The sequence below is a fragment of the Hippopotamus amphibius genome, chromosome X (assembly GCF_030028045.1).
Source record: "Hippopotamus amphibius kiboko isolate mHipAmp2 chromosome X, mHipAmp2.hap2, whole genome shotgun sequence".
NCBI lineage: Eukaryota > Metazoa > Chordata > Mammalia > Artiodactyla > Hippopotamidae > Hippopotamus > Hippopotamus amphibius.
In genome coordinates, this window is record NC_080203.1 from 136,038,633 (window position 1) to 136,062,495 (window position 23,863).

At 47.8% G+C, this 23,863-nt stretch overlaps 1 protein-coding gene across 3 annotated transcripts in view; it reads left to right on the forward strand.

Moving 5' to 3' along the window:
• The window catches only part of DHRSX (dehydrogenase/reductase X-linked), a 200,409-nt gene that overhangs the window by 35,870 nt on the left and 140,676 nt on the right, over positions 1–23,863 (forward strand). For 2 of the 3 annotated variants that reach the window (XM_057717844.1, XM_057717845.1), the window contains exons 2-3: positions 13,260–13,367; positions 21,946–22,014. In XM_057717844.1, coding sequence (XP_057573827.1) covers positions 13,260–13,367; positions 21,946–22,014 — 177 coding nt within the window. Of the gene's footprint in view, positions 1–9,281; positions 9,554–13,259; positions 13,368–21,945; positions 22,015–23,863 lie in introns of those variants that run through there. The other variant, XM_057717846.1, reaches the window with a different exon arrangement.

The following is a 23,863-nucleotide window of genomic DNA, read 5'->3' on the forward strand; positions in this document are numbered from 1 at the left end:
CTGTGTTGACAAAATTCATTGGACGATGTGATGTCTGCAGGCATCCCTGGACCCAGCATCACTTACCTGTGACTGACGTGTGCAGACATCCCCGGACCCAGCATCACTTACTTGTGACTGACGGGTGCAGACATCCCTGGACCCAGCATCACTTACTTGTCGCACAGTATCATCCCTCACACCATTGCTGGTAGGACTAAGTACCTTTTTAATGTAGGGTCTGGATGTCTTCCTAAATTGTTTCCTTTTCTGCCAGTTTCATTTGAGGATTGATACATAGATGCTGTGATGTATTTATGTATTAAGCTTTCCCGTCTCTGCCCCCCTCGCCTCTCTAATCTTAATGCTTCTATATCATTCTATCCCCGGATGAATGGCCATCATGTTCCTCTTCCCTGGTCACCAGACAGGGCACAGGTTGCTACAGTGTCTGGAGGTTGTGATTGTGGCTTTGTCTGGAAAGGTTGCTTCCCAGTATCCATCCGTCAGGCAGTGCTCACTAGTGAGACTTTTAAGCTTCTTAGTTATCATGATTTATTGACACAGCCATTCTTAAGGACCTAGTGATGCTGCGTGTCAGGAAAACGCATTCCTGGGGCCAGTTGATTTGGAGATTCAGCTACACATCATTTTAACATTATTCTCTCAATTTTGAGGACTCTGAGACACATACACACAGACATGCCTAAGATCGTAGGAAGTGATGGTAGGAGGACCATGAAAGAATGGCTTATGTAGGTCCTTCTTCATTTGTGGGAGGAATACCAGGATTTCCAAGTCCCCGCCCATCTCCTGTTATTCTCGATTAAGCAAGGTGTTTTGTCCATTTTAAACTGAGAAATAATTCACCATACAAGACACTCAGTAAATGGTGTAATAGTAGATTCGCAGAGCTGGACAAGCACCACTGCTGTGTCATCTTAGAACTTTTAAAAAATCACCTCCCAAAGGAATCCCTGTACCTGTTACCTGTCATTCCCACTCCTGTTTCCCACCAGGCCCTGGCAACTACCCGTGTACACTCTGTCTCCATGTGTTTGCCTATTTGAGTATTTCACATGAATTGAATCATGGAATACATGCTGTTTTGGGGTCTGGCTTCTCTTACGGAGCATCGTGTGTTCAAGGTCCATCCACGTGGTAGCCTGTGTCAGAGCTCCTCTCCTTTTCATGGCTGAGTCATAGTCCACTGTGTGCATGGACCCCATGCTACCTATCCATCCATCCACCCATCTTTCCATCCATCCACCCCCCCACTCATCCATCCATCCATCCATCCATGCACCCATCCTTCCATCCATCCATCCACCCATCCATACACCCACCCATCCATCCATCCATCCATCCATCCATCATCCATCATCCATCCTTCCACCCACCCATCATCCACCCACCCATCCATCCATCCATGGACACTTGGGTCGTCCTCACTTTTCTGGTTACTGAGATCACGCTGCTGTGAGCATTCATCACGCGTGTTTGAGTGGAAACGTGTTTTCATTTCTCCTGGATGGATCGATACCTAGGAGTGGCATAGGTGAGCCATAGCGTCTCCATGTTTAACCTTTTGAAGAATCGCCAGACTCTTTTCCAAAGTGGTTCCTGCAATTCACATTCTCACCAGCAGCATAGGAGGCTTCTGTTTTCTCTACATCCTCACCAACTTTGTTATTTTTCCCTTCCTTCCTTCTCTTTTTTTTTAAATTTTTATTGTGGCAAACGTCGCGTAATATAAAACACGCTGTGTGGCTTTGATTTATATTTCGCTAATGCTCTCTTCAAAGAGTTATGTTGCTATTTCCACGTAGAGCTCAGGAGCAAGGATTTGAGGAGTGAAGAAATGAATTGACGACCAATGTGCTCTTGGAAAGAGTTCACAGCAGCTTACGTGTGTCTGCAGAAGATAGGAAATATGGAACATAAAGTCCAGAAACCTTGGAGATTAAGGAGGAGAGATGGTGTTGCCACTGGCCCTGGTTTAGGAAACCCCTGTACCTGGCGTCTACTTTGTGTCGTGACAGCAGGGAGCCCCGGCTACGCGTTCAGCTCTCAGTATTGGATAAAAAGACCAGGCGTGGTGTCACCCCCAGTTCCAAAGGGAGCAGAGAGCTTGGGTCATTTCAAAACAACTGGACAGGGGCCAAGAAGGCAGAGTGTTTTGTTTTACTTGTTAGTTTAGTTTGTTTTTTCTTTTTTCTTTTTTAAGAAGGCTGCATTACATGGCATGAGGTCAGACTTTAAAAACAAGTTCCTCGGAATTCCCCGGTGGTCCAGCGGCTAGGACTTGGCTCTCTCACTGCCAAGGGCCCAGGTTTGATCCCTGGTCAGGGAACTAAGATCCTGCAAGCAGTGCAATGTGGCCAAAAAAAAAAACCAAAAAAACTTACGTTGAGATAATTGTAGATTCACGTGCAGCTGTAAGGAATAAAACGGACCACCATCACCTGCTTTTCTCCCAGGGCTGCCCTCCTGCAACAGGACAGGACCTTAGCCTGCCCTAGAAGTTCACTTGGATGCAATGCAATGCTTTTTATGTAGATTTCCCCGTTCTGCCTTGTATTCACGCGTGTGTTTGTGTATGTGCGTCCGTGCGATTTTGTTGCACGTGTGTGTCTGAGAATCCACCACGTGGTCCAGACGCAGAGCAGCTCTGTGACCCAAGGCTCCCTGGTGAGGCCCACCCACTTCCCACACCAACCGCCCCCTCCCCCTGTCCTCCCCGCCCCACCCCCGGCAGCCACTAATCTATTCTCTATAATTTTGTCATTTCGGGAATGTCATAGAAATGGAGCATACACAATGGAACCCTTTAAAAAAATTTTTTTTTTAATTTTATTTATTTATTTATTGGCTGCATTGGGTCTTTGTTGCTGCACGGGCTTTCTCTTGTTGCGGCGAGCGGGGGCTACTCTTTGTTGTGGTGTGTGAACTTCTCATTGCTGTGGTTTCTCTTGTTGCGGAGCACGGGCTCTAGGTGTGCCGGCTTCAGTAGTTGTGGCACGTGGGCTCATTAGTTGTGGCTCGCAGGCTCTAGAGCGCAGGCTCCGTCGTTGTGGCGCATGGGCTTCGTTGCTCCAAGGCATGTGGGATCTTCCCCGACCAGGGATGGAACCTGTGTCCCCTGCATTGGCAGGTGAATTCTTAACCACCGCGCCACCAGGGACGTCCCGGGGACCCTTTTGAAATTGTTTTCTTTCCCCTACTCAGCATAATTCCCCGGAGACCCACCCAGGTGGTTTCTAGAACAATACGCCTTTCTTCTGAGTAACACCTGTAAAATGACAATGAGATTAAAGATCTTTCTTTTACAAAAGGCTGCAGCGAATACGTTTGTTCCTGTGTCTCTGCAGACCCATGGGAGTGTGTCTGTGGCATTACTTCTTAGAAGTAGAATTGCTAGGTAGGCATTACGCATGTCCACTTTAGACCCTTCCAACTCACCTCCTAAAAGATACAGTCTTGGTAGAATTTTTTTTTTTTTTACCTTTTTGAGCTAACATTTTACTTGGTAAACAGAAAAGCATGTGGATGTCATGTTAAAGTCACAGAAAACATTTCAGACAAAGACTCAAATTATGTGACAAATGCAATTCCGTTAATCTTTATAACAACACCGTGAAGGAAGGTATCATTACTTCATTGTGAGACTGGAAAATATGAGAAATTTAGAAACACAATCTCAAGATTCCATCATGTGTCAGTGATACAAATGGAAGAGTTTCTCGTGGGTGGTTACTTATCTCGGTTCCAGTAGGTGGAGATACACATGGGAGTGCTCTTAGATGCAGTCTTGGTAGAAGATTGACGAAATGTGCAAACGTCTGTTTTTTCTGGGGTGTTGCCATCCCGGATGGGACCCCACTGTTTTGACGGATGGAACCTACTGACTTGCTTTGCTTTTATTTTCTTTAACGAGGAATGAGTTCCAACTTCGTTTTATATAGCTGTATTTTGTTCAGTATCGGTGAATTCCTTGTTCATTTCCTTTTTCTGTTTTTGGGAGGGGGCAAATTCGAGCCTGATGCACCCTGAGGCCAAACGAGCCGAAACCTCAGAGTTTGGAGCAGAGAAAAGTTTACTGCAGAGTCATCAAAGGAGACAGTGGCGTGTGTCCCCAAACCCCCAAACTCCCCGAACGGTTTCAGCAAAGCATTTTTTATACGTCTTTACTGGAGTATACTTGATTTACAGTATTGGGCTAGTTTCTGCTGTACAACACAGTGAAATCAGCTGTATGTACACATATATCCCCATATCCCCTCCCTCTTGAGCCTCTCTCCCACCCTCCCCATCTCACCCCTCTAGATCATCACACAGCACCGAGCTGAGCTCCCTGTGTTCTGCAGCAGCTTCCCACTAGCCATCTGTTTTACATTTGGTGGTGTGTGTATGTCAATGCTACTCTCTACGTCCCAGTTTCCCCTCCCTCTCTGTTTCCTCAAGTCCATTCTCTACGTCTGCATCTTTATTCTTGCCCTGTCACTGGGTTCATCAGGACCATTTTTTTTTTTTTTTTTTAGATTCCGTATATATGAGTCAGCATACAGTATTTGTTTTTCTCTTTGTGGCTTACTTCGCTCTGTATGACAGACTCTAGGTCCATCCACATCACTACAAATAACTCAATTTCATTCCTTTTTACGGCTGAGTAATATTCCGTTGTGTATATGTGCCCCAACTTCTTTATCCATTCCTCTGTCAGTGGGCATTTAGGTTGCCTCCATGTCCTCACTATTGTAAATAGTGCTGCAATGCACGTGGGGGTACATGTTTCTTTTTGGATTATGGTTTTCTCTGGGTAGAGAAATGCCCAGTAGAGGAATTTCAGCAAAGCATTTTTAAAGGCAAGCTAAAGAAGGGGTCAGGTTCGTTGCTACAAACTTCTTGGTTTAGGAATCCTTTTTTCCATGTAGGTGACCCATAAACCTCTAACAAAACAAATGTTATTCTCCATTCTGCAACTTTTTATCTCTATATGAATGGAAAAGCATTGCACCCTTAAAGGTCAGAGCCTTGAGAAGGGGCGGTCTTGTGTATTTCAGGCTATGGGCAATATTCTGAACTCAAAGCAAGACAATACAAATGTTAAACTAAAGGAAGCAGATCTAATGTGGGTTTGGATATATTCTTCTCTGTTACACTTTGAGCTGTCTCTAGTGTGCTGTAAGCTGGGTATACAGAGAGCTGTCATTTTGCCATTTTCCCAAGCACTGGCCATCACCGAGGCATGAGGTCAGCCCTCCAACTTAGACACTTAAATCACAACTGTCACTGGAGAGCATTCTAAACATAGTCCAGAAGGGACATCTCCCTGCAAATATCGTGCCTTTGTCAAGTGTCAGTTTGCCGAGGTCTTAGTTGCCTTTCTTCTCTTCTACTTTTTTATCTATCATCTATCTATCTATCTATCTATCTATCTATCTATCTATCTATCTATCATCTATCATCTATCTGTGTCTATCATCTTTCAAATTAGCTGTCTGTCTATTGATATCTATCTATCTGTCCATCCATTTATCTGTCTATGACGTATGTAGCTATATCATCTATCTGTCATCTATCTATCTATCTATCTACATATCTATCATATTTCAAGTTATCTATCTATCTATCTATCTATCTATCTATCTATCTATCTATCTATTTATCTATCATCTATCTGTACCTACCTACCTACCTACCTATCTGTACCTACCTACCTACCTACCTATCTGTGTATCTACCTACCTACCCATCCATCCATCCATCCATGAATCTATCCATCTATTATCTATGTACCTATATCTGTCTGTCTGTCTGTCTGTCTGTCTGTCTATCTATCTATCTATCTATCTATCTATCTATCTATGGAGAGACTCATTTTAAGGAATTGGCTCATGTAATTATGGGGTCTACAAGGTCCCAAGTCTTCAGGGTGGACCAGCAGACTGGAACCCTATGAAAGACTTGCAGTTTGAGTCTGAAGGCCGTCTGGACACAGAATTCCCTGTTCCTTGGAGGATCTCGGTCTCTGTTCTGTCAAGGCCGTCCACTGATTCGACGAGGCCCACACACACCAGGGAGGGCAACCCCCTTTCCTCAAAGCCCACTGATTTAAGTGTTCATCTCATCCAACAAAACACCTTCACAGGAACACCCATCTGACCACACAGCTGGGCCCCGTGGCCCAGCCAAGTCGACACCTAAAATCGCCGCAGGAGCTGTGATGGTCATGCAGCCGCGAAACACCTGCGATAGCATCGTTCCCTCGGGAGACGTCAGAGGGAGACGCAGCTCCCACGCCAGGCGGGGCACGGGGATTTGGCAGCCTGACGCCGGGACCGTTTCGGCATGGGGGTGTCAGCCTCTTGCTTTGGAAGCCAGCTCTCTGGGAAGGGTGGGGACTGTTCCACGTCTGGCCTGGGTGCCCACCGTCAAGGCGGTGGCCCGATCCTCAGCACATCTTAGAGGACGGATTCCCTAGACCTTACATCCAGGGCTTGTCCCCCGGCCAGTCCCTGGGGTGCCCCTCCCCGTTTCCTCCTTTGCTGCTGGTGCTCCGTGGCTGGTTGAGCCATTTGGACGCGTATGAAATCCTAGGATGTAGGCCATGCTCATACTGGCCTCTGGGACCTGGGAGGGGCAGCCTCTCTCCTGGGCACCTCTGGCTTCTTCTAGCCAGTGCCCTGCGCCCGACTCAGAGTTCTCTGAGTGCTGTCCGCTTGGCAGCAGGAAACTGTAGTCCTTGCTCACGTTGGAAGACATCTAAATACCTTCATCGGCTTTCCAGCGGCCATTCCTTAGCGATAGACAGGTGGGTAGAGGTGAGGTTTTTGGATGTTGCGGGTGCCAACCGAAATGTCTCTACGTCGGATCTTTTCACTTTACGTTTCTTTTTTTTTTTAATATTTAAAAAAAAAATTATTTATTTATTGGCTGCGTTGGGTCTTTGGTGCTGCGCACGGACTTTATTTGCCGCGAGCGAGGGCTACTCTACATTGTGGTACGTGGGCTTCTCAGTGCAGTGGCTTCTCTTGTTGCAGAGTACGGGCTCTAGGCGCGTGGGCTTCACTAGTTGTGGCATGTGGGCTCAGTAGTTATGGCTCCTGGGCTTTAGAGCACAGGCTCAGTAGTTGTGGCACATGGGCTTCGTTGCTCCGCGGCATGTGGGATCTTCCCGGACCAGGGCTCAAACCCATGTCCCCTGCATTGGCAGGCGGAGTCTTAATCATGGTACCACCAGGGAAGTCCCGACGTTTCTTTTTAATGAAGTATTCCACCCCTTTATTTGTGTGGACCAGGTGGTTTGTTTGGAAGCCTCAGTAGACTCTTTCTGTTCCTCTCACTTCTGGTGGGAAAGCGAGTTGAGGACCTTTGTTCTTTATTTTAAAATTTAATTATTTTTCCTTTCTTTTTATTGGAGTATAGTGGATGTACAATGTTGTCTTAGTTTCAGGTGCACAGCAAAGTGATTTTATGTATTGATATACATTATATGACATATATAATATTTATAGATATTGTTATTTACATATATATTCTTTTTCAGATTCTTTTCCCTTATAAGTTATAACAAAATATTGCATATAGTTCCCTGTGCTATGCAGTAGGTCCTTGTTTATGTGTTCTATATACAGTCGTGTGTATCTGTGAATCCCAAACTCCTCATTTATCCCCCCGGCCCTTCCCCTTTGGTGACCATGTTTGTTTTCTACATCCGTGAGTCTGTTTCTGCTTTGTAGATAGATTCATTTGTACCATATTTTAGAGTCCATGTATAAGTGATGTCACATGGGATGTGTCTTTCTCTTTCTGACTTTCTTCACTTAGTATGATCATTTCTGGTTGCATATATAGGAATATAATTTTTACATAAATAAGATAGAAAATAAAATATATGAGATGTATAAATATAAATATAAAGTAAATATATTTGTAAATATTACATAATCTATAATTTGTCATTTTTACATAATGTGTAACATTTGTAAATGTTTACATAATATATAAATATTTTACGTATTAAATATATTAAACATATTTTAATATATTTAAATGTGTAAAATATTTGACATTTTAAATATATAAATATAATTTTTACCTAGGATAAAAGTATAAAATACTTAACAGTTATAAACATTTAAATATAGACATGCATTTCATTTATATATATGTAAGAATATATTTTACATAGTTATTTTTATTTCTTTTGTGTTTCCTTAGCAGTGGAGTGAAAAAACCTCAGGGCAGCAAGTGTGCTGCCTGTTGAGAAAGTTTGGGGACCTGCTTTCTAGTCTATCTTGTCTTAACTGTTAAGATTGCCTTTTATTCTCACTTTGAGATGAAAAGTTAGGGCTGCTGATGAGCCTTCTGTGGTGGTCCTTTGGTTTTCCTTTTTTTCTTTTTCTTTTTTATTTTTGGCCCCACTGCGCGGCTTGCGGGATCTTCGCTCCCCGACCAGGGATGGAACCCTGGCCCCCGGCAGTGAGACCACCGAGTCCTAACCACTGGACCGCCAGGGAAGTCCCCGTCCTTTGCTTTTTGCTTGTAACGCTCGGAGCTGTGAGATGTGCCCTCCAGCCCAAGACCCGGGCGTGCACCTGCGCTCACGGTATACAGTAGGCGCTGTGCAGCGCTGGGCACACATTCAGAAGCTGTTGCTCTGCATTTTCAGGATGCCGGGAGGACACGAAAATGTGAGTTGGGTCCTGGCTACAGCTGGGTCCCCGCCCTGCAAGCGCTGCACTGAAACCCTTCTCTGCACATCCCGGGCAGCCTAGGGACATAGCACTCTTCTGAATCCTACTCACCTTCCCAGGAGCGAGCCCCAAATGCGTGGGAATCCCTTCCCTAGAATCAACCTTGCGTGGCTGGAAACTTTGTGGGGGGCACCCGAAACAGTCATTTGGGCTTCCTGTCAAGGACGTGGTCTTTCTGATGCATGCGGTGATGGGGGAGACGTTCTTGGGGGTGGGGTGGCTGGGGTCCTCCCCGCCTCCCGGGAGACATCCCTGCCCCTGCATCCCTCGTGGGGCTTTTCTTTGTAGGGTCATTCCTTCATTTTCTGGGCAGGAATGCTTTCCTGCAGTGACAGACGTCAGGTTGTCCCCACGTATGGGAAGGATTTTCTAACCAGTGGATCAGACCTGACTGCTGGCCAGCAGGTGGAAGGATCACCTGAGGTTGGACCGCTCAGGGCTGCTCAGTGTTCTCTGTGTCATGATGGAGACCAGGATGGGCTGGGATACCCATGGCGTGGCTGAAGGATGCCCCGCCGTACGCACGTGTGGCAGGTGGTGCATCCATCCTTCTCTAGGGAGAGGCAGGTGCTGCCGTGGAGAACCTTGGCTTTTCAGGGGCAACCGACCTTGTCTCTTCACGGCGGATTCCTAGAGCTGATTTTGCAAGATCCAACGATAGAAGCACCCGTAATTGCACTGGATATTACCCACGTGCCCCGATGGGGACTGTGCCGTTTTGCATTCCTACCCGTGCTGCAGGTGCGGGCGTTTTCCCCGACGCCACACCAGAGAAATGTGATGTTGAAGTCTTTGAACTCCCGCCAACCTGATAGGTGAGATGGTATCTCGCAGTTTTCGTTTTAACTATTAACACTTCTCTTATTAGGTGTAAACGTGGGTGTGCGTTTTTAAGGGCCGTTTCAGTATGTTTTTATATCAAGATGTGCTTTTGTCCTTTTCTATAGTGTTTATTTTTTCCTGATTTTTTAAAATAAATGTATTTATGTATTCATTTTATGTACTTATTTTTGGCTGTGTTGGGTCTTCATTGCTGCACGTGGGCTTCCTCTAGTTGTGGTGAGCAGGGGCTACTCCTCATTGTGGTTTGTGGGCTTCTCTTGTTGTGGATCATGGGCTGTGGGTGCGTGGGTTTCAGTAGTTGCAGCACGTGGGCTCTATAGTTGTGGCTTGCGGGCTCTAGAGCGCAGGCTCAGTAGTTGTGGTGCACGGGCTTAGTTGCTCCGAGGCATGTGGGATCTTCCTGGACCAGGGATGGAACCGTGTCCCCTGCATTGGCAGGCGGATTCTCAACCACTGTGCCACCAGGGAAGTCCCATCTCAGTATGTTTTTATATCAACAAGTACATTTGCCCTTCTCTCTTTTTTTTTTCTTGATTTTTAAGAACTTATTATGTACTAGGAAAATAGCTCTTTGAGTGTGACTTTGCTTATGGTATTTTTAAAATTTTAACTGTAATTTTTTTGGTAGGATATTTTTTTTTTCAGCTGCACCGTGTAGCACATGGGATCTTAGTTCCCCAAACAGGGATCGAACCCACGGCCCCTGCATTGACAGTGTGGTGTCTTAAACTGCCGGACCACCAGGGAAGTTCCTGTGGGTTTTTTTTTTTTTAAACTATGTACACTTTTTTAGGCGTGAAATTGGTTTATTTATTCTTCTCAATTTTGACTTAGAATTAGGAAGGCATTTCCTGCTCTGAGGTTAAGAAGAAATTTGTTCCTGCCTTCTTTGAGTATTTTCATTGTTAACTTTTTTCCTCTTGGAGCTTCTTTTGGTGTGTCCTGGGAGGTATGGGTCTCATTGCATCCGTTTTCAAGGGCCTATTTAGATATCCCAACAGCATTTATTAAAAAGTTGGTCTTTTCTAGAGAACAACCGAGTGGGTCCTGGTGGGGACAGGGAAGGGGAAAAAGGAGAGAGAGGGGTAGAGGGGTAAGAGGTACAAACCACTAAGAAAATAAATAAGCTTCAAGGATATGTTGTACAGCACAGGGGATTATAGCCCATACTTTATAATAACTATAAATGGAGTATAACCTTTAAGACTGTGATTCACGACGTTGTACACCCGAAACGTATAAAATCTCGTAAACCAACCATACCTCAATTTTAAAAAAGTGTGAAAATTAAGGAGACAGGGAAAATACAAAATTCCTCTTTGCCAGGTAACTAAGGAGAACCTACTTTATAGCACGGGGAACTCTGGTCAGTGTTTTGTGGTCACGTAAATGGGAAGGAAATCTAGAAAAGAGGGGATATGTGTATACGTAAGACGGATTCACCTTGCTGTACGGCAAGAAACTAACACGACATTGTAAAGCAGCTCTATTCCAATAAAAAGTAATAAAAAAAAAAAGCGCCCCAAATTCAGCTTTACCACCTTGATCCTATAGTAAAGCTCCTAGCACTAGCCAGTTCCTACAGATAGCAGATGACTCAGCCGTAAGACTGCTTCTCAAATACGAACCTACCCATCTAGACCCCCGCACCCCATCCCCTTCTCTAAGGAGCTCCCATCCTCAGGGCCACCATCCACCTGCCTTTATCTCCCTGCTCCCCACCCCCCGCCCCAACCCGGGGCAGGTACCAGACAGCTAGGACAGCCGCTGCACCCAGGATCTGCCGGGGTTATTCACACCAGCCCCTCCTAACCCTCAGGCCTCCCCTGTTCCTTCCTGAGAAAATCACAGTAAAGGCTCATGTCTGGTTTCCCCGCCTCCCCCTGCCTCCGACCCACCCTGGTGCTTCCCTGTGTAAGCCCGCGTGGTGTGCTGTGTACCTCGCCTCCTGGGAGCCTTGACTGACGAACTGTGTTTTCTTTTTTTTTTTTTTGTGGGATCTTCCTGGAGCAGGGATTGAACCTATGTCCGCTGCATTGGCAGACGGATTCTTAACCCCTGCGCCACCTAGGAAGCCCGAGCTGTGTTTTCAATATCTGTCATCTCCTGACCTTTTGCCCTGACCCCATACTTGAGTAATAAAACCTACACTGTATCCTTCCCTCCCTCCTCGCTCTCTCTCTCTTTCACTCTTTCTTTCTTCATTTTTAAAAATTTTTACATTTACAATATACTCTTTTTATTTTGGTCACACAAGGCACAGTGCAATTGTAAAATGGGAGTCAAAAAGAGAAGTCTGACGTAATGTAGTGTAAAGCATTATTTCATCTTGTGTGATAACGTTATCAACACTTTGGATACTTTAAGATTTTATTAGAAACACCACATTTTATTTATTTCGTTGATGTATAGTTGAGTTACAGTGTGTTTATTTCTGCTGTACAGCCTAGTGGTTCAGTTATATATGTATAGATAATATATATAACATACACTCATTCTTTTTTATATTCTTTTCCATGGCAGTTAAATCACAGGATCTTGAATAGAGTTCCCTGTGCTCTACAGGAGGACCTTGTTGTGTATCCATCCTGTATACAGTACTTTGCATCTGCTAATCACAAACTCTCAATCCTCCCCTCCCCCAACCCCCTCCCCCTTGGCAACCACGAGTCTGTTCTCTACGTCTGTGAGTCAGAAGCAGTGAAATTTACAGCATCCCATAAACACAGATTCTCACGTATTTGGATATGTGTAGGTTCACGCAAAGGTAAATGGTTAAAGGCGTTAAAATGGTCACTGTTTTCATTTTTATTTATTTTTAATTTAATTTGTTAAACGTGAATTTGTTTCTTTATTTATTGGCTGCATTGGGTCTTCATTGCTGCACACGGGCTTTCTCTAGTTGAGGTAAGGGCAGGCTACTCTTTGTTGTGGTGCGGGGCTCCTCATTGTGGTGGCTTCTCCCGTGGCCGAGCCCGGGCTCTAGGCGCGTGGGCTTCAGTCGTTGTGGCACACGGGCTCAACCGTTGTGGCTCGTGGCGTCTAGAGCGCAGGCTCCGTCGTTGTGGCACACGGGCTTCGTCGCTCCGCGGCATGTGGGATCTTCCCGGACCAGGGATGGAACCCGTGTCCCCTGCATCGACAGGTGGATTCTTAACCCCTACGCCCCCAGGGAAGCCCCCCCTGTTTTTATAAGCGACTCTGTATTCTCATGTGGGCTCCAGACTTTGCAGAAAACAAGGTGTCATCCATTCGTCACAGTTTCCTAACTGCCTTTGAGAAAGTGCCTCCAGGTGTAAAACCGACACTTTACACCCCCACCAACACGGTGGGAGAGGGTTAGCCCAGGAGGCCTGCCCACCTCCACCAACGATACCCGTTATGTGGCATCTTCCACACATCATGTTGGCAGCGGGAATTCCTGCAAAGGTCTCGGCGGGGATTGAGCAAAGGTTCTTCGGGGGGGCGTCTCTGCCAGGCCGTCCTTACTCAGGGCAGCTGCCCCGAGGGACCGTCACGCATCCCCAGCCTGTAGGAACTCCAGGAGAAGAGCCAAACCACACACACGCCGAACCACAGCGCCCCTGGCATCACGCGCGCACCCGTGGCTTCCCTTCTTACCCCCGCGTGTGCTCTGCCTCTAAACCTTCCTCTGCTCTCTTCTTCTCTCTTCCGCAGTTTTCCTCCCACAACCCGAGCGTGTTGCCATAGTAACCGGCGGGACGGATGGAATCGGCTACTCCACCGCGAGGTATCTGGCGAAGCTGGGCATGCGCGTTGTCATAGGTGAGGAGGCACGTCTACGATTCCGCGTGTTTCAGAGTGAGCGGGAGATCCGCGCCTGTTTGCTTCTGTGTGTGTGTGTGTGTGTGTGTGTGTGTGTGTGTGTGTGTGAATAGTGGTGTGCTTACAGACGCAACAGGTGCAGACGGCGTAAGGGTGAATACGCAAAAAACGAAAGAGGTGGGAAACTGTGATGCTCCTCCTTTGGACAGGAGGCGAGCTTCTGCTGTAATATGGATCTTATTTCATTTTATATTTTATTTTATTTATTTTATTTTATTTTATTTTTGGGTGCGCGCTTCTCATTGCGGTGGCTTCTCTTGTTGTGGAGCACAGGCTCCAGGCACGCGAGCTTCAGTCGTTGTGGCATGCGGGCTCAGTAGTTGTGGTGCACGGGTTTAGCTGCTCCGTGGCATGTGGGATCTTCCCGGTCCAGGGATCGAACCTGTGTCCTCTGCATTGGCAGGTGGGTTCTTAAGCACTGCGCCCCCAGGGAAGCCCCCCCCCCCGATCTTTTTTTTTCTCCTCTGTGATTCACTGCAATAAACAGCAATAAATGTGAATGAGTTTGCCAGACCTGTCATAACAAATTATATGACAAACTAGGTGGGTTAAACAACAGACGTTTATCCTTTCCCAGCCCTGGAGGCTGGAACCTGAGACCCAGGTGTGGGCAGGGCTGGTTCCTCCCGAGGCCTCTCTCCTGGGCATGTAGACGGCCGTCTCCTCCCTGTGTCCTCACAGGGTCACCCTCTGTGCGTGTCTGTGTCCTGACCTCCTCTTCTTATAAGGACCCTGGTCCTATGGGATCAGGACCCACCCTAGTGACCTCATGTTACCTTCATCCACTCTTTAAAGACCCCATCTCCAAACACAACCCCATCCTCAGGTCCTGGGGGTCAGGGCTTCAGGATGTGACTTTGGGATGTCATGGTTCAGCTCCTAACAGAATCTGAACAGCTTCTGCAGCTACAGCCTACAAACACTCTCTATTTTTCCCTTCTTCTTTTTGAAACTTTCTAATGGCTTATTTTGGCCCCTAAATCCTCTGTGAAAATGAAGGAACTTTCTTCTGCTAGGAAAGTGAAGACAGTGCAAGTGAACTCATTTTACATTTGGGAATAGTCCCTTTGAGTTGGAGGTAGACGTTTAAATCAGCTGGAAAAAATGACGTGGGGAGATTCGCTTTGAAAAAAACCCTGTATTTTCATGCTTCTCCTGACACCATCTGGATTTAATTCATCCCTTGTATGGTGTCCGTTTTTATGAAAATCGTACTACAGGTCTGGCTTTAGGGGTTAGGGATTGCGTTCACTTTAGACTTTCTAAAACATTACCCCTGGTCCTTCATTTATTTGTTCACATCAGTTCTTTTCTTCCTTTCCCGCGTTTTCCCTCCATCATGTCCTGAAGGATGATTACAGATCAGATGCAGCAAGTGGGGCTGTGGATTTCAACACATGCACAACTTGCTCCTTCTTGGCCGTCTGGATAAGCTCCGCCTACAGCCGGACTCCCCCTGTTCTGGTCCTTCAACCCCGTGGCATCTAGCGATGCCTCGGTACACAAACTGAGATCCATCATGGTATCAACCAATTGTATTGAGATGTGGATAGAAAAGTATATAAGGGGGGCTTCCCCGGTGGTCCAGTGGGTAAGACTCTGTACCCGCAATGCAGGGGGCCCGGGTTTGATCCCCAGTCGGGGGACTGGATCCCACATGCATGCTGCAACTAAGAGTCCGCAAGCCGTAATAAATAAATAAATAAAATAAGTATTAAAAAAAACAAGTAGGGCTTCCCTGGTAGCGCAGTGGTTACGAATCCACCTGCCAATGCAGGGGACACGGGTTCGAGCCCTGGGCCAGGAAGACCACATATGCCACGGAGCAACTAAGCCCGTGTGCCACAACTACTGAGCCTCCGTGCCACAACTACTGAAGCCCACACACCTAGAGCCCGTGCTTTGCAACAAGAGAAGCCACCACAGTAAGAAGCCTGCGCACTGCAATGAAGAGTAGCCCCCGTGCACTGGAACTGAGAAAGCCCGTGCACAGCAATGCAAACCCAACGCAGCCAATAAATAAATAAATACATAAAGTAATTTAAAAAAGTTTTAAAAAAGTATATAAGGTAAAAATTGGCACAGAATCATACACATTACATCTGTATACAACGAATAACATGATCCTTTGTGAGTTTAGTAACTTCTCCAGTTTGGAGCTCTGAGGATCTTAAACCTTATGATTGCAAAACATCTTCCACAACCGAACCCTGATAGGAGAATATCTGTGGTTTCTGTCGGTGGCCAAGCCGTAGATCCTTTCCATTCCTCACTGACCTGTCCACACCCCCTTGGAGGCCACTCCTCATGTTGGTGTCCGCTCTTCCCCATCGAAGCTCACAGATGCCCTGCGTGGCACGTGGGACGGCCCCGGGGGTCCAGTGTAGCCCTCTGCTCTTGGCAGGGTGTGGCTTACGTGGGCACGCCCACCTCTCCCCTCAGTCCAGCAACCACATCGGACGCGTGCCCTTACAGTTGAACTTTGTTTTTGGCTTTTGCAAAACATGCCTGTATCATTAAAAAGTTTTCCGTCTCACGGCCCGTCCCGTGTCCCACTCTCCTTTCAAAGAGTACAGTTTTCTATGGTGATTGCCTGTTTTTTATTTTTTAATACGTGAGTTTAGAAAGGTTTTATTTATTTATTTTTAAAAAATATTTATTTATTTATTGGCTGCGTTGGGTCTTCGTTGCTGCACATGTGTTTTCTCTAGTTGTGGTGTGTGGGCTTCTCAGTGTGGTGGCTTCTCTTGTTGCGGAGCATGGGCTCTAGGCATGCGGGCTTTGGTCGTTGTGGCGTGTGGGCTCAGTAGTTGTGGCACACGGGCTTAGTTGCTCCGTGGCATGTGTGACCTTCCCGGACCAGGGATGGAACCCGTGTTCCCTGCATTGGCAGGTGGATTCTTAACCACTGCGCCACCAGGGAAGCCCAGGGATTGCCTTTTTCACGTAACCATCTTTCTCTCATATCCAAAAGGGTCTGGGGAATGGCCCGCATTGGTCTTGCTTTGGGACCAGTAGGTCACTTCTTGGTCTACTTCACTGTTCTTTGTCCCCATGGAAGGGTTCTTTTTATCAGGAATGTGTCTAAGTTCCACTCTCTTGTGTGTGTGTTTCTTTTTTTATTCCCTCTTTCAATAAGTCTTTTTTTTTTGAATTAGAATATAGTTGCTTTACAGTGTTGTGTTAGTTTCTGCTGTACAGCAAAGAGAATCAGCTCTATGTACACATATCTCCTCTCCTTTTTGGATTTCCTTCCCATTTAGGTCACCACAGAGCACTGAGGAGAGTTCCCTGTGCTACACAGTAGCTTCTCGTTAGGTATATATTTTACTCATAGTATCAGTAGCATATATATGTCCACCCCAGTCTCCCAATTCATCCCACCCCTCCCACCACCTCGGTCAGTCCCATCCTCTTGATAGATGTGGACACGTTAAAAGTTTCTGAGCTTGAAATGACCGACTGTAACGGTGACCTTAACTCCCCTTAGATGAAGATGGGTTAGTTGCAGACCAGGAGGTCTTGAGGGAGACGGGATGCACCTGAGGATGTATTTCTGGAGCTTCTTATCAACTTGAGCGCCCCTGTGATCTGTTTATGTTTCTCTGGGGCCTGAGACTATCGAGGAGATAGAATGTGGGAGCAGGGGGTGGGTAGAGAACTCAAGAGTTTGCTGGGAGACTGCGAGATGGCCATGGACTCTAAACCCCTGATTTTTTTTTTTACTTTCCATGGTGGGTCAGCTTCTGTCATCTCATTAGAGACATGACAAGCTTTCCATGTCTTGGATTTCTAGTAATATTTGGGTGCCTTGGTCAACGTGATGTCAGCTCTTGAGCAGGAAGAGCCGTAGATCCCCTCTGAGGACCGTTTGGACCTGGGCGGGTGGTGGAAACATGCTGGTGGAGACGTCTGGGAGGAGCCTTCTCATCTGAGCAGAGATGGGGAGCTGGCCTCCCGTGTTGGGTACCTCTGCTCCTGTGGTCCCTCCACCTCAGCATCTTCATCTTCTTAATTCTTAGTGCAACTAGGCACTGTGAATACAAAGAAATAAAAAGAGTCCCATTTCTGTGCTTCTTGCCTCATGTGGATGGTTTTAGGTCATGAGGAAGTCTAGAGGGTTAGGTCAGGAGGAGGTGTAGTTGGGAAGGTCAAGAGGAGGTCTAGTTGGAGGGTGAGGATGAGGTGTGGTTGGGCAGGTGAGGAGTATGTGCTGCAGACACAGGCGCTGAGCACATGTGAGCAAGCCTGGGTACCCATGCATTTGAGAGCGGGGAGGTCTGAGTGGTATCAGCTCCTTTAGGTGATGTTCGTTGAGCATCAGGAATGGTACCCGTCCGCACCAAATATTCTGCTTTTCTCGACTTAGAGAGCAGACAACACATCCTCGCGCACCTGTGCCTTCTTCCCCCCGAGCTTCTGTTGTCCCTGTGTAAACTCTTCCCGAGGATCAGTCCAGTCACGTGGGGACTCTTCCCGCCTCTTGTGTCTTTGAGGGGATGATCGGACATATCCTGAGAGGGGCAGTTTTTCTCCTTATGTGACAGTTGGACACAAGGTCACTTAATGAAGCATTATCACTGGTCACAATGCATTTTTCTGTTAAACCCCGATTAAGAGATGGGTTCACTCAGTTTCACATTTCTCAGCCCGGAAGCCATGGATATTTGAAGAACAATCAATTACTTGCTAAAGAACTGAAGTGATCATCTGAGTCCAAGTCGAGCACATTAATCTTGCTAGGAATGCATTCGTTATTCAGTTTCTTACTTCTTCACAATATCTTAGTTCTTACTGTTTGAAAATACTATTTTGGTGGAAGAATGAATGGTCAGCTAAGATGTAGACCAGGGGTTGATATGTTTTTTTCTGGTATAAACTCGATGATAAATATTATCCTATGTCTCTCACGATGATCACCTCTGCCCGCACAGCAGGAAAGCAGCGATGGCCAGGGCTGAAAGGAACGTGCATGGCTGTTTTCCGATAAAACTTACTTTTTTTGCATCAAGCGATGGGCCAGATTTGGCCCCGGGTCCGTAGTTTGCCGGCCTTAATTTGAGTTCAATATCTTTTTTTTTAAAACAAGTGGCAGTTCTGTTGCTTCTTGCAGACTTTTTTTTTTTAAGATTTATTTATTAGCTGCATTGGGTCTTCATTGCAGTGCACGGGCTTCTCATTGAGGCGGCTTCTCTTGTTGCGGAGCACGGGCTCCAGGCATGCTGGCTTCAGTAGTTGTGGCTCACAGCTCCAGTGGTTGTGGTGCACAGGCTTAGTTGCTCCACGGCATGTGGGATCTTCCCGGACCAGGGCTCAAACCAATACCCCCGCATTGGCAGGTGGATTCTTGACCACTGCGCCACCGAGGGGAGTCCGCTTCTTGCAGACCTTTACAATCTGGTGGGTAGGGTGTCGTCTTCAGGGAGCAGGTCTGGATGTGGGACCTTGCCCTTCTCACGCGACTCGGTGTGCCGGAAACCTCGCATTGTGGCACGTGTGCAACTTAGCCCCTGCCGCACACAGGTTGAGCGGAAGGCAGAGATCAGCTGGGCTGGCGCCCTGCTTCTGTCGTGGCCGAGTGTCTCCTGGTATGCAGTAGGCACTCAGTGGCTGTAGCGGCAGCCTCAGCAGCGGTGTAGGGTCGAGCATCCCTACATCCAGCTCCAAGGGGGCACCTCCAGAGATGACCTCGCCCCCGAGGTGCCTGTCCGTCCCTCTCATGCAATCCAGCCCTGACTGCCTGAGTATTTTTTTCTCTTTTATATTTTTAATTTTAATTTTATATCGGAGCATAGGTGATCTACAATGTTGTGTTAGTTTCAGGTTTACAGGAAAGTGATTTAGATAGTATGTACAACTGAAGTCATTTTGACATAAAGTATCTATTCTTTTTCAGATTCTTTTCCCGTTTCGTTTATTCCAAAATAGTGAGCAGAGTTCCCTGTGCTGTATAATAATAGGTCCTTCTTGATGATCTATTTTATATATAGTAGGGTGTGTCAGTTAATCCCAAACTCCCCATTTATCCGTCCCCTCACGTCTCCGCTTTGGTAACCATAAGTTCATTCTCTAAGTCTCCGAGTCTGTTTCTCTTTTGTAAACAAGTTCATTTGTATTGTTTTTTTTTTTAAGAGTCTGCATAAAGGCGGTATCATATGCTATTTGCCCGATGGCCGGATTATACAGTGAGCTGCCCGTGGGAGGGGGGTGCTGCCGGCCGGCCGAGGCCAGTTTGCCCAGCTGTTCCACCCCCACCAACAGCTGTCCCTGGCGACGTACATCTTTCTGGGGGAACACGGGGCTTCTTTCTGACTTCATTCGAGCTTTTGCTCTGCCAGCCCTCGATGGCAAGATGGTCTCATCCTGGAGGGTAGCCCGGCCGCAGACGCCATTCTAATGTTTAAAAATTGCACAAATTTCAGAAACAAGCTCATGTGTGTCCATGGCCCCAAATTACCTGTGATTTTTTTTTTTTTTTGGCTTTCATGCCTACAACATTTACAGATGGAAGACATGCCTCTGCCCCCCCAGCACAGGAAGACTGTCCAAGCAAACACGTCAGAACCGCATCATGTTTATTTCTTTAAGGAGCCAGAGGTGCAAATTACTCTTGCGGCTGGCTGCGTCTTCTTGATGTCTGCGGCTTTGAACTTCTCCAAGGCAGTGACAGCTTCTATGTTGCTTTCCGTTCACACCCAGAGATGTCCTTTGCAACATTTACCTTCTGTGTGTCCAGCTGGAGCGGAAGGCATTTCTGATTTCCCTGGGTTCACCCCTTCTCTTCTCTTCTGTGTTTCTTTGGAACTGTTTGCTGTAAACACTTTTTTGTTGTTGTTTGGGAAAGGGCGGTGCCTAGATTCATTGGGGACACTGGTCAGTGACAGAGAGCAGAACACAGAGGAAAATGATAGTGAATACCGTGCGAGTGTGGAAGTGAGACCAAGTGTGCGTAAACAGTGTGTAGAAATGCTTGAGGAAAGGACTGCGTGGTAGGATATCTCCACGGAGACCTCAGGATGCTTTACCTCTAGAGAAGATGCATCTTGCCGGCAGGGGCTGGATGCAGGTGGGAGGGTGAGGTGGGCTGGACCTGCCCCTGACAGGCCCCTCATGCGGCCCAGGGCATCAGTGCTCCACGTCCACTCCGGTCTTCACAGGTACCAGCTCTGGTCTCCCGGTCGAAGGTCTCCCATGACTCACCCCCCAGGGAATTTCAGGCGTGGCTTGTCCTGCAAAGGAGAGGATGAGCTGCTTCAGGCCGGGTTCTTTCTTTTCTTTTTTGCACAAAAGATCGTATTTACTTAAATACAAATATACCTATCGCTTCATACATACATCTTTTTTTTTCTTTTTTTCTTTAAGAACTTTTACTGAGATACAACTGACATACAATAAACTGCATATATTTAAAGTGTACAATTTGATATATTTTTTCTTTTTTTTTAAGAACTCTTATTGAGATACAGGAAACATACAATACACTGCATATATTTAGAGTGTACAGTGTGGTATTTTTTTTCTCATTAGTAATGTAGACATGGCAATCCCAATCTCCCAATTCATCCCCCCCGCACCCGCCCCCACTTTCCCCACTTGGTGTCCATATGTTTGTTCTCTACATCTGTGCAGGCCGGGTTCTTAATAAGGGATGCTGCCTGGGAAGCAGGGTGTCCTGCCTTCCCCCCGACCCCGAGCAGCAGCCCACCTTAAAACGAGGGCTGTCTGCGTAGAGACGTTTGGAAAAACAGCCCCCCACCCTTCAGGCTCTGCCCTCACGGTCAATAGAGATTCACCAGCTCAGACATGAAAGAAACCTCATTCACTTTCTTTCACCCCAGATTTTAACTGGAACACCCTCATCCTGCACAAAGCACCCATCACCACCCTCATAAGCAAACGTTCGCAGAATCGCACCTGCGGATTTTAGGGAGTCACGGGTGACAGGAGGAGACACCTTGAGCTCACGGTGGAAACGTCCTGAGATTTTTTTTTTTCTTTCTTTTTTGGCCGCACCCGCTGCTTGTGGGATCTTAGTTCCCCGACCAGGGATTGACTTGGGCCCTCGGTAGTGAGAGCATGGAGTCTTAACCACTGGACCACCACGGAAGTCCCCCGTGATGGTTTTTACAGCTCGAGCCACGCGTGAATGGAGGGGTCGCCTGGACCGAAAGTTTCTTGAAAGTTCTGTGTCTGCGCTGACCTTTCTGCCCACAGTTTCACGCTCATGCTCTTCTTGGTGTCCCCGGGGTCCTGAGGCCACCAGCCGCCTTTTGTCCCTGGAAGCTTTGAAAAGTACGACGTCCCAGAAATGTGTCCTTTCGGCCCCTCCAGGCTAACGAAAATGCGTCTTCGGGGAATACACTGAATCTGCCACAGTTGCTCTGAAGGCCAGATTCAACGTCAGGATGGAAGGGGACACTTAGCATGTTGTAGGGTCCCGTTCACTGTCTCAAGAAAACATCCTTGCACGTGGGGTCGTTTCCTTACCCTGAGCTGTATCTTTTCTTTTTTCTTGTAGCCGGAAATAACGAAGGCAAAGCCGAAGAAGTTGTGAGGAAGATAAAAGAGGAAACCCTCAATGACAAAGGTACTTTGCCGCGGGGTCGACAGGCAGCTCTTCTGCTTGGTCTGCGTCGGTGTTACCGCCGGGGCTGCAGACCCCGACGTGGGCTCAGGGTCCCGGATGCTGGCAGTGGCTTTGGGTGGCGATATCTGGGCTTCTTGGGCTTTTCTTGGGGGCGCTTTGGTCCTCCTTGGGGAGTGGAAGGTGGCAGCAAGCGTGCCGTTTTCATTCCTTGTCGATCTCCAGGGCCCTGTGAGGCCCCTGTGCGCTCAGGAACCGTTGGATGTACCTGCAGGCAGGTGCGTCTGCTTCTCACGGCATTCACTCCCCCTGTGCATCCCCGGGGCCGGCTCTACCTATCCCACCCTGGGAAAGCGCACACGGCCCTCACATCTTTCCTGATCCCAATGTCCTTGAGGGCTTTCTGAGCCCAAGCCTGGTACCTTATAGGGTGTTTTTTGTTTTAATTTATTTTTATTTTTTATTTCTTATACATCTTTATTGGAGTATAATTGCTTTACACTGTTGTGCTAGTTTCTGCTGTACAACACAGTGAATCAGCTGTATGTGTACACATATCCCCATCTCCCCTCCCTCTTGAGCCTCCCTCCCACCCTCCCCATCCCACCCCTCTAGGTCGTCACCCATCATCGCGCTGATCTCCCTGTGCTCTGCAGCAGCTTCCCACTAGCCATCTGTGTTACATTTGGTCGTGTGTATATGTCCGTGCTACTCTCTCACTACGTCCCACACTCCCCCTCCCGCCATGTCCTCAGGTTTGTTCCCTACGTCTGCATCTCTGTTCCTGCCCCGTCACTGGGGTGCCTTATGTTTTAGGAAAGCCCGTGCACGTCACTGTCTTGGCCGTCAGAGCCAAGAGGGTGTTTCGAGCATCACCCAGAAGCTGGGGAATTCCATCTGTGCACTGACTGTGGTGCTTGAGAGACACAGAAAGACCCCGGACGGACGGGTAAACCCCGCCTGTCCCTTCTGTCGTGACTCCCGCTCTTGGTCGTGCGAGGTCACCATCCGGCCCTCTGCCCAAGGCTGGGGCGGGTGGACAGTCCCACCGTCTCCCCCGCCCTCCTGGCGGGACGCCTTTGAGCTTGACACAGAACACAGAGGGCCTTCCCCACAGCCCAGAGCCCAGCTCTCGGGGGACACCGGGCCGCGTTTGCTGAGAGAGGCGCCTTCTTCTCTCCCTCACGTGCCCGGGGGCAGAAATGGTCCACTGCTGAGACAGCCGGGCGCTCATCTGCTCCCCAGTTTGCCGTGGTCCGGGGGGCCGCTCTCTCCAACACCTGGGTCCCCACCCAGCGTGTATTTCCCGGGCCTTTGGCAGTCACATCACCGGGGCAGGTGGTTACAGATGCAGGTTTCCAGCCCTGGGCGTTGGAACCTCTGCAGACCGGGCCCGGGAAGCTGCGTGTCCCTCCTCCCTCCACGGGCAATCCCTGTGCGCCCCGAAGTTTAAGAATCGCCACGGGGGACGGCCCCGGTGGTCCAGTGGTTAAGACTCTGCGCTCCCAGTGCAGGGGGCCCGGGTCCGATCCCTGGTGGGGGAACTGAGACCCCACACGGCACAGTGTGGCCAAAAAAAAAAAAAAATCACTGCTGTCGTGACTGCGCAAACCATCATTTCTGGACCCAAAGGGGAGTTTGGTGGGAAACCACCAAAGCGGGTGCTTCTTTTCATGACTTGAAAAACCATTGGAAAGTAGGAGAAAACAAGTAGGAGGGCGCCTGCCCCAAAGGTGCTCGTGTGATAGACCCAGCAGGTCCAGGTGCTGAGGTTCGTTTCGGGCCGCGTGTGCTTGTTTAAGGCGTGTAAGAGCTGCTCGTGTCCGGACACAGGTGTAATCCGTAGCCCTGA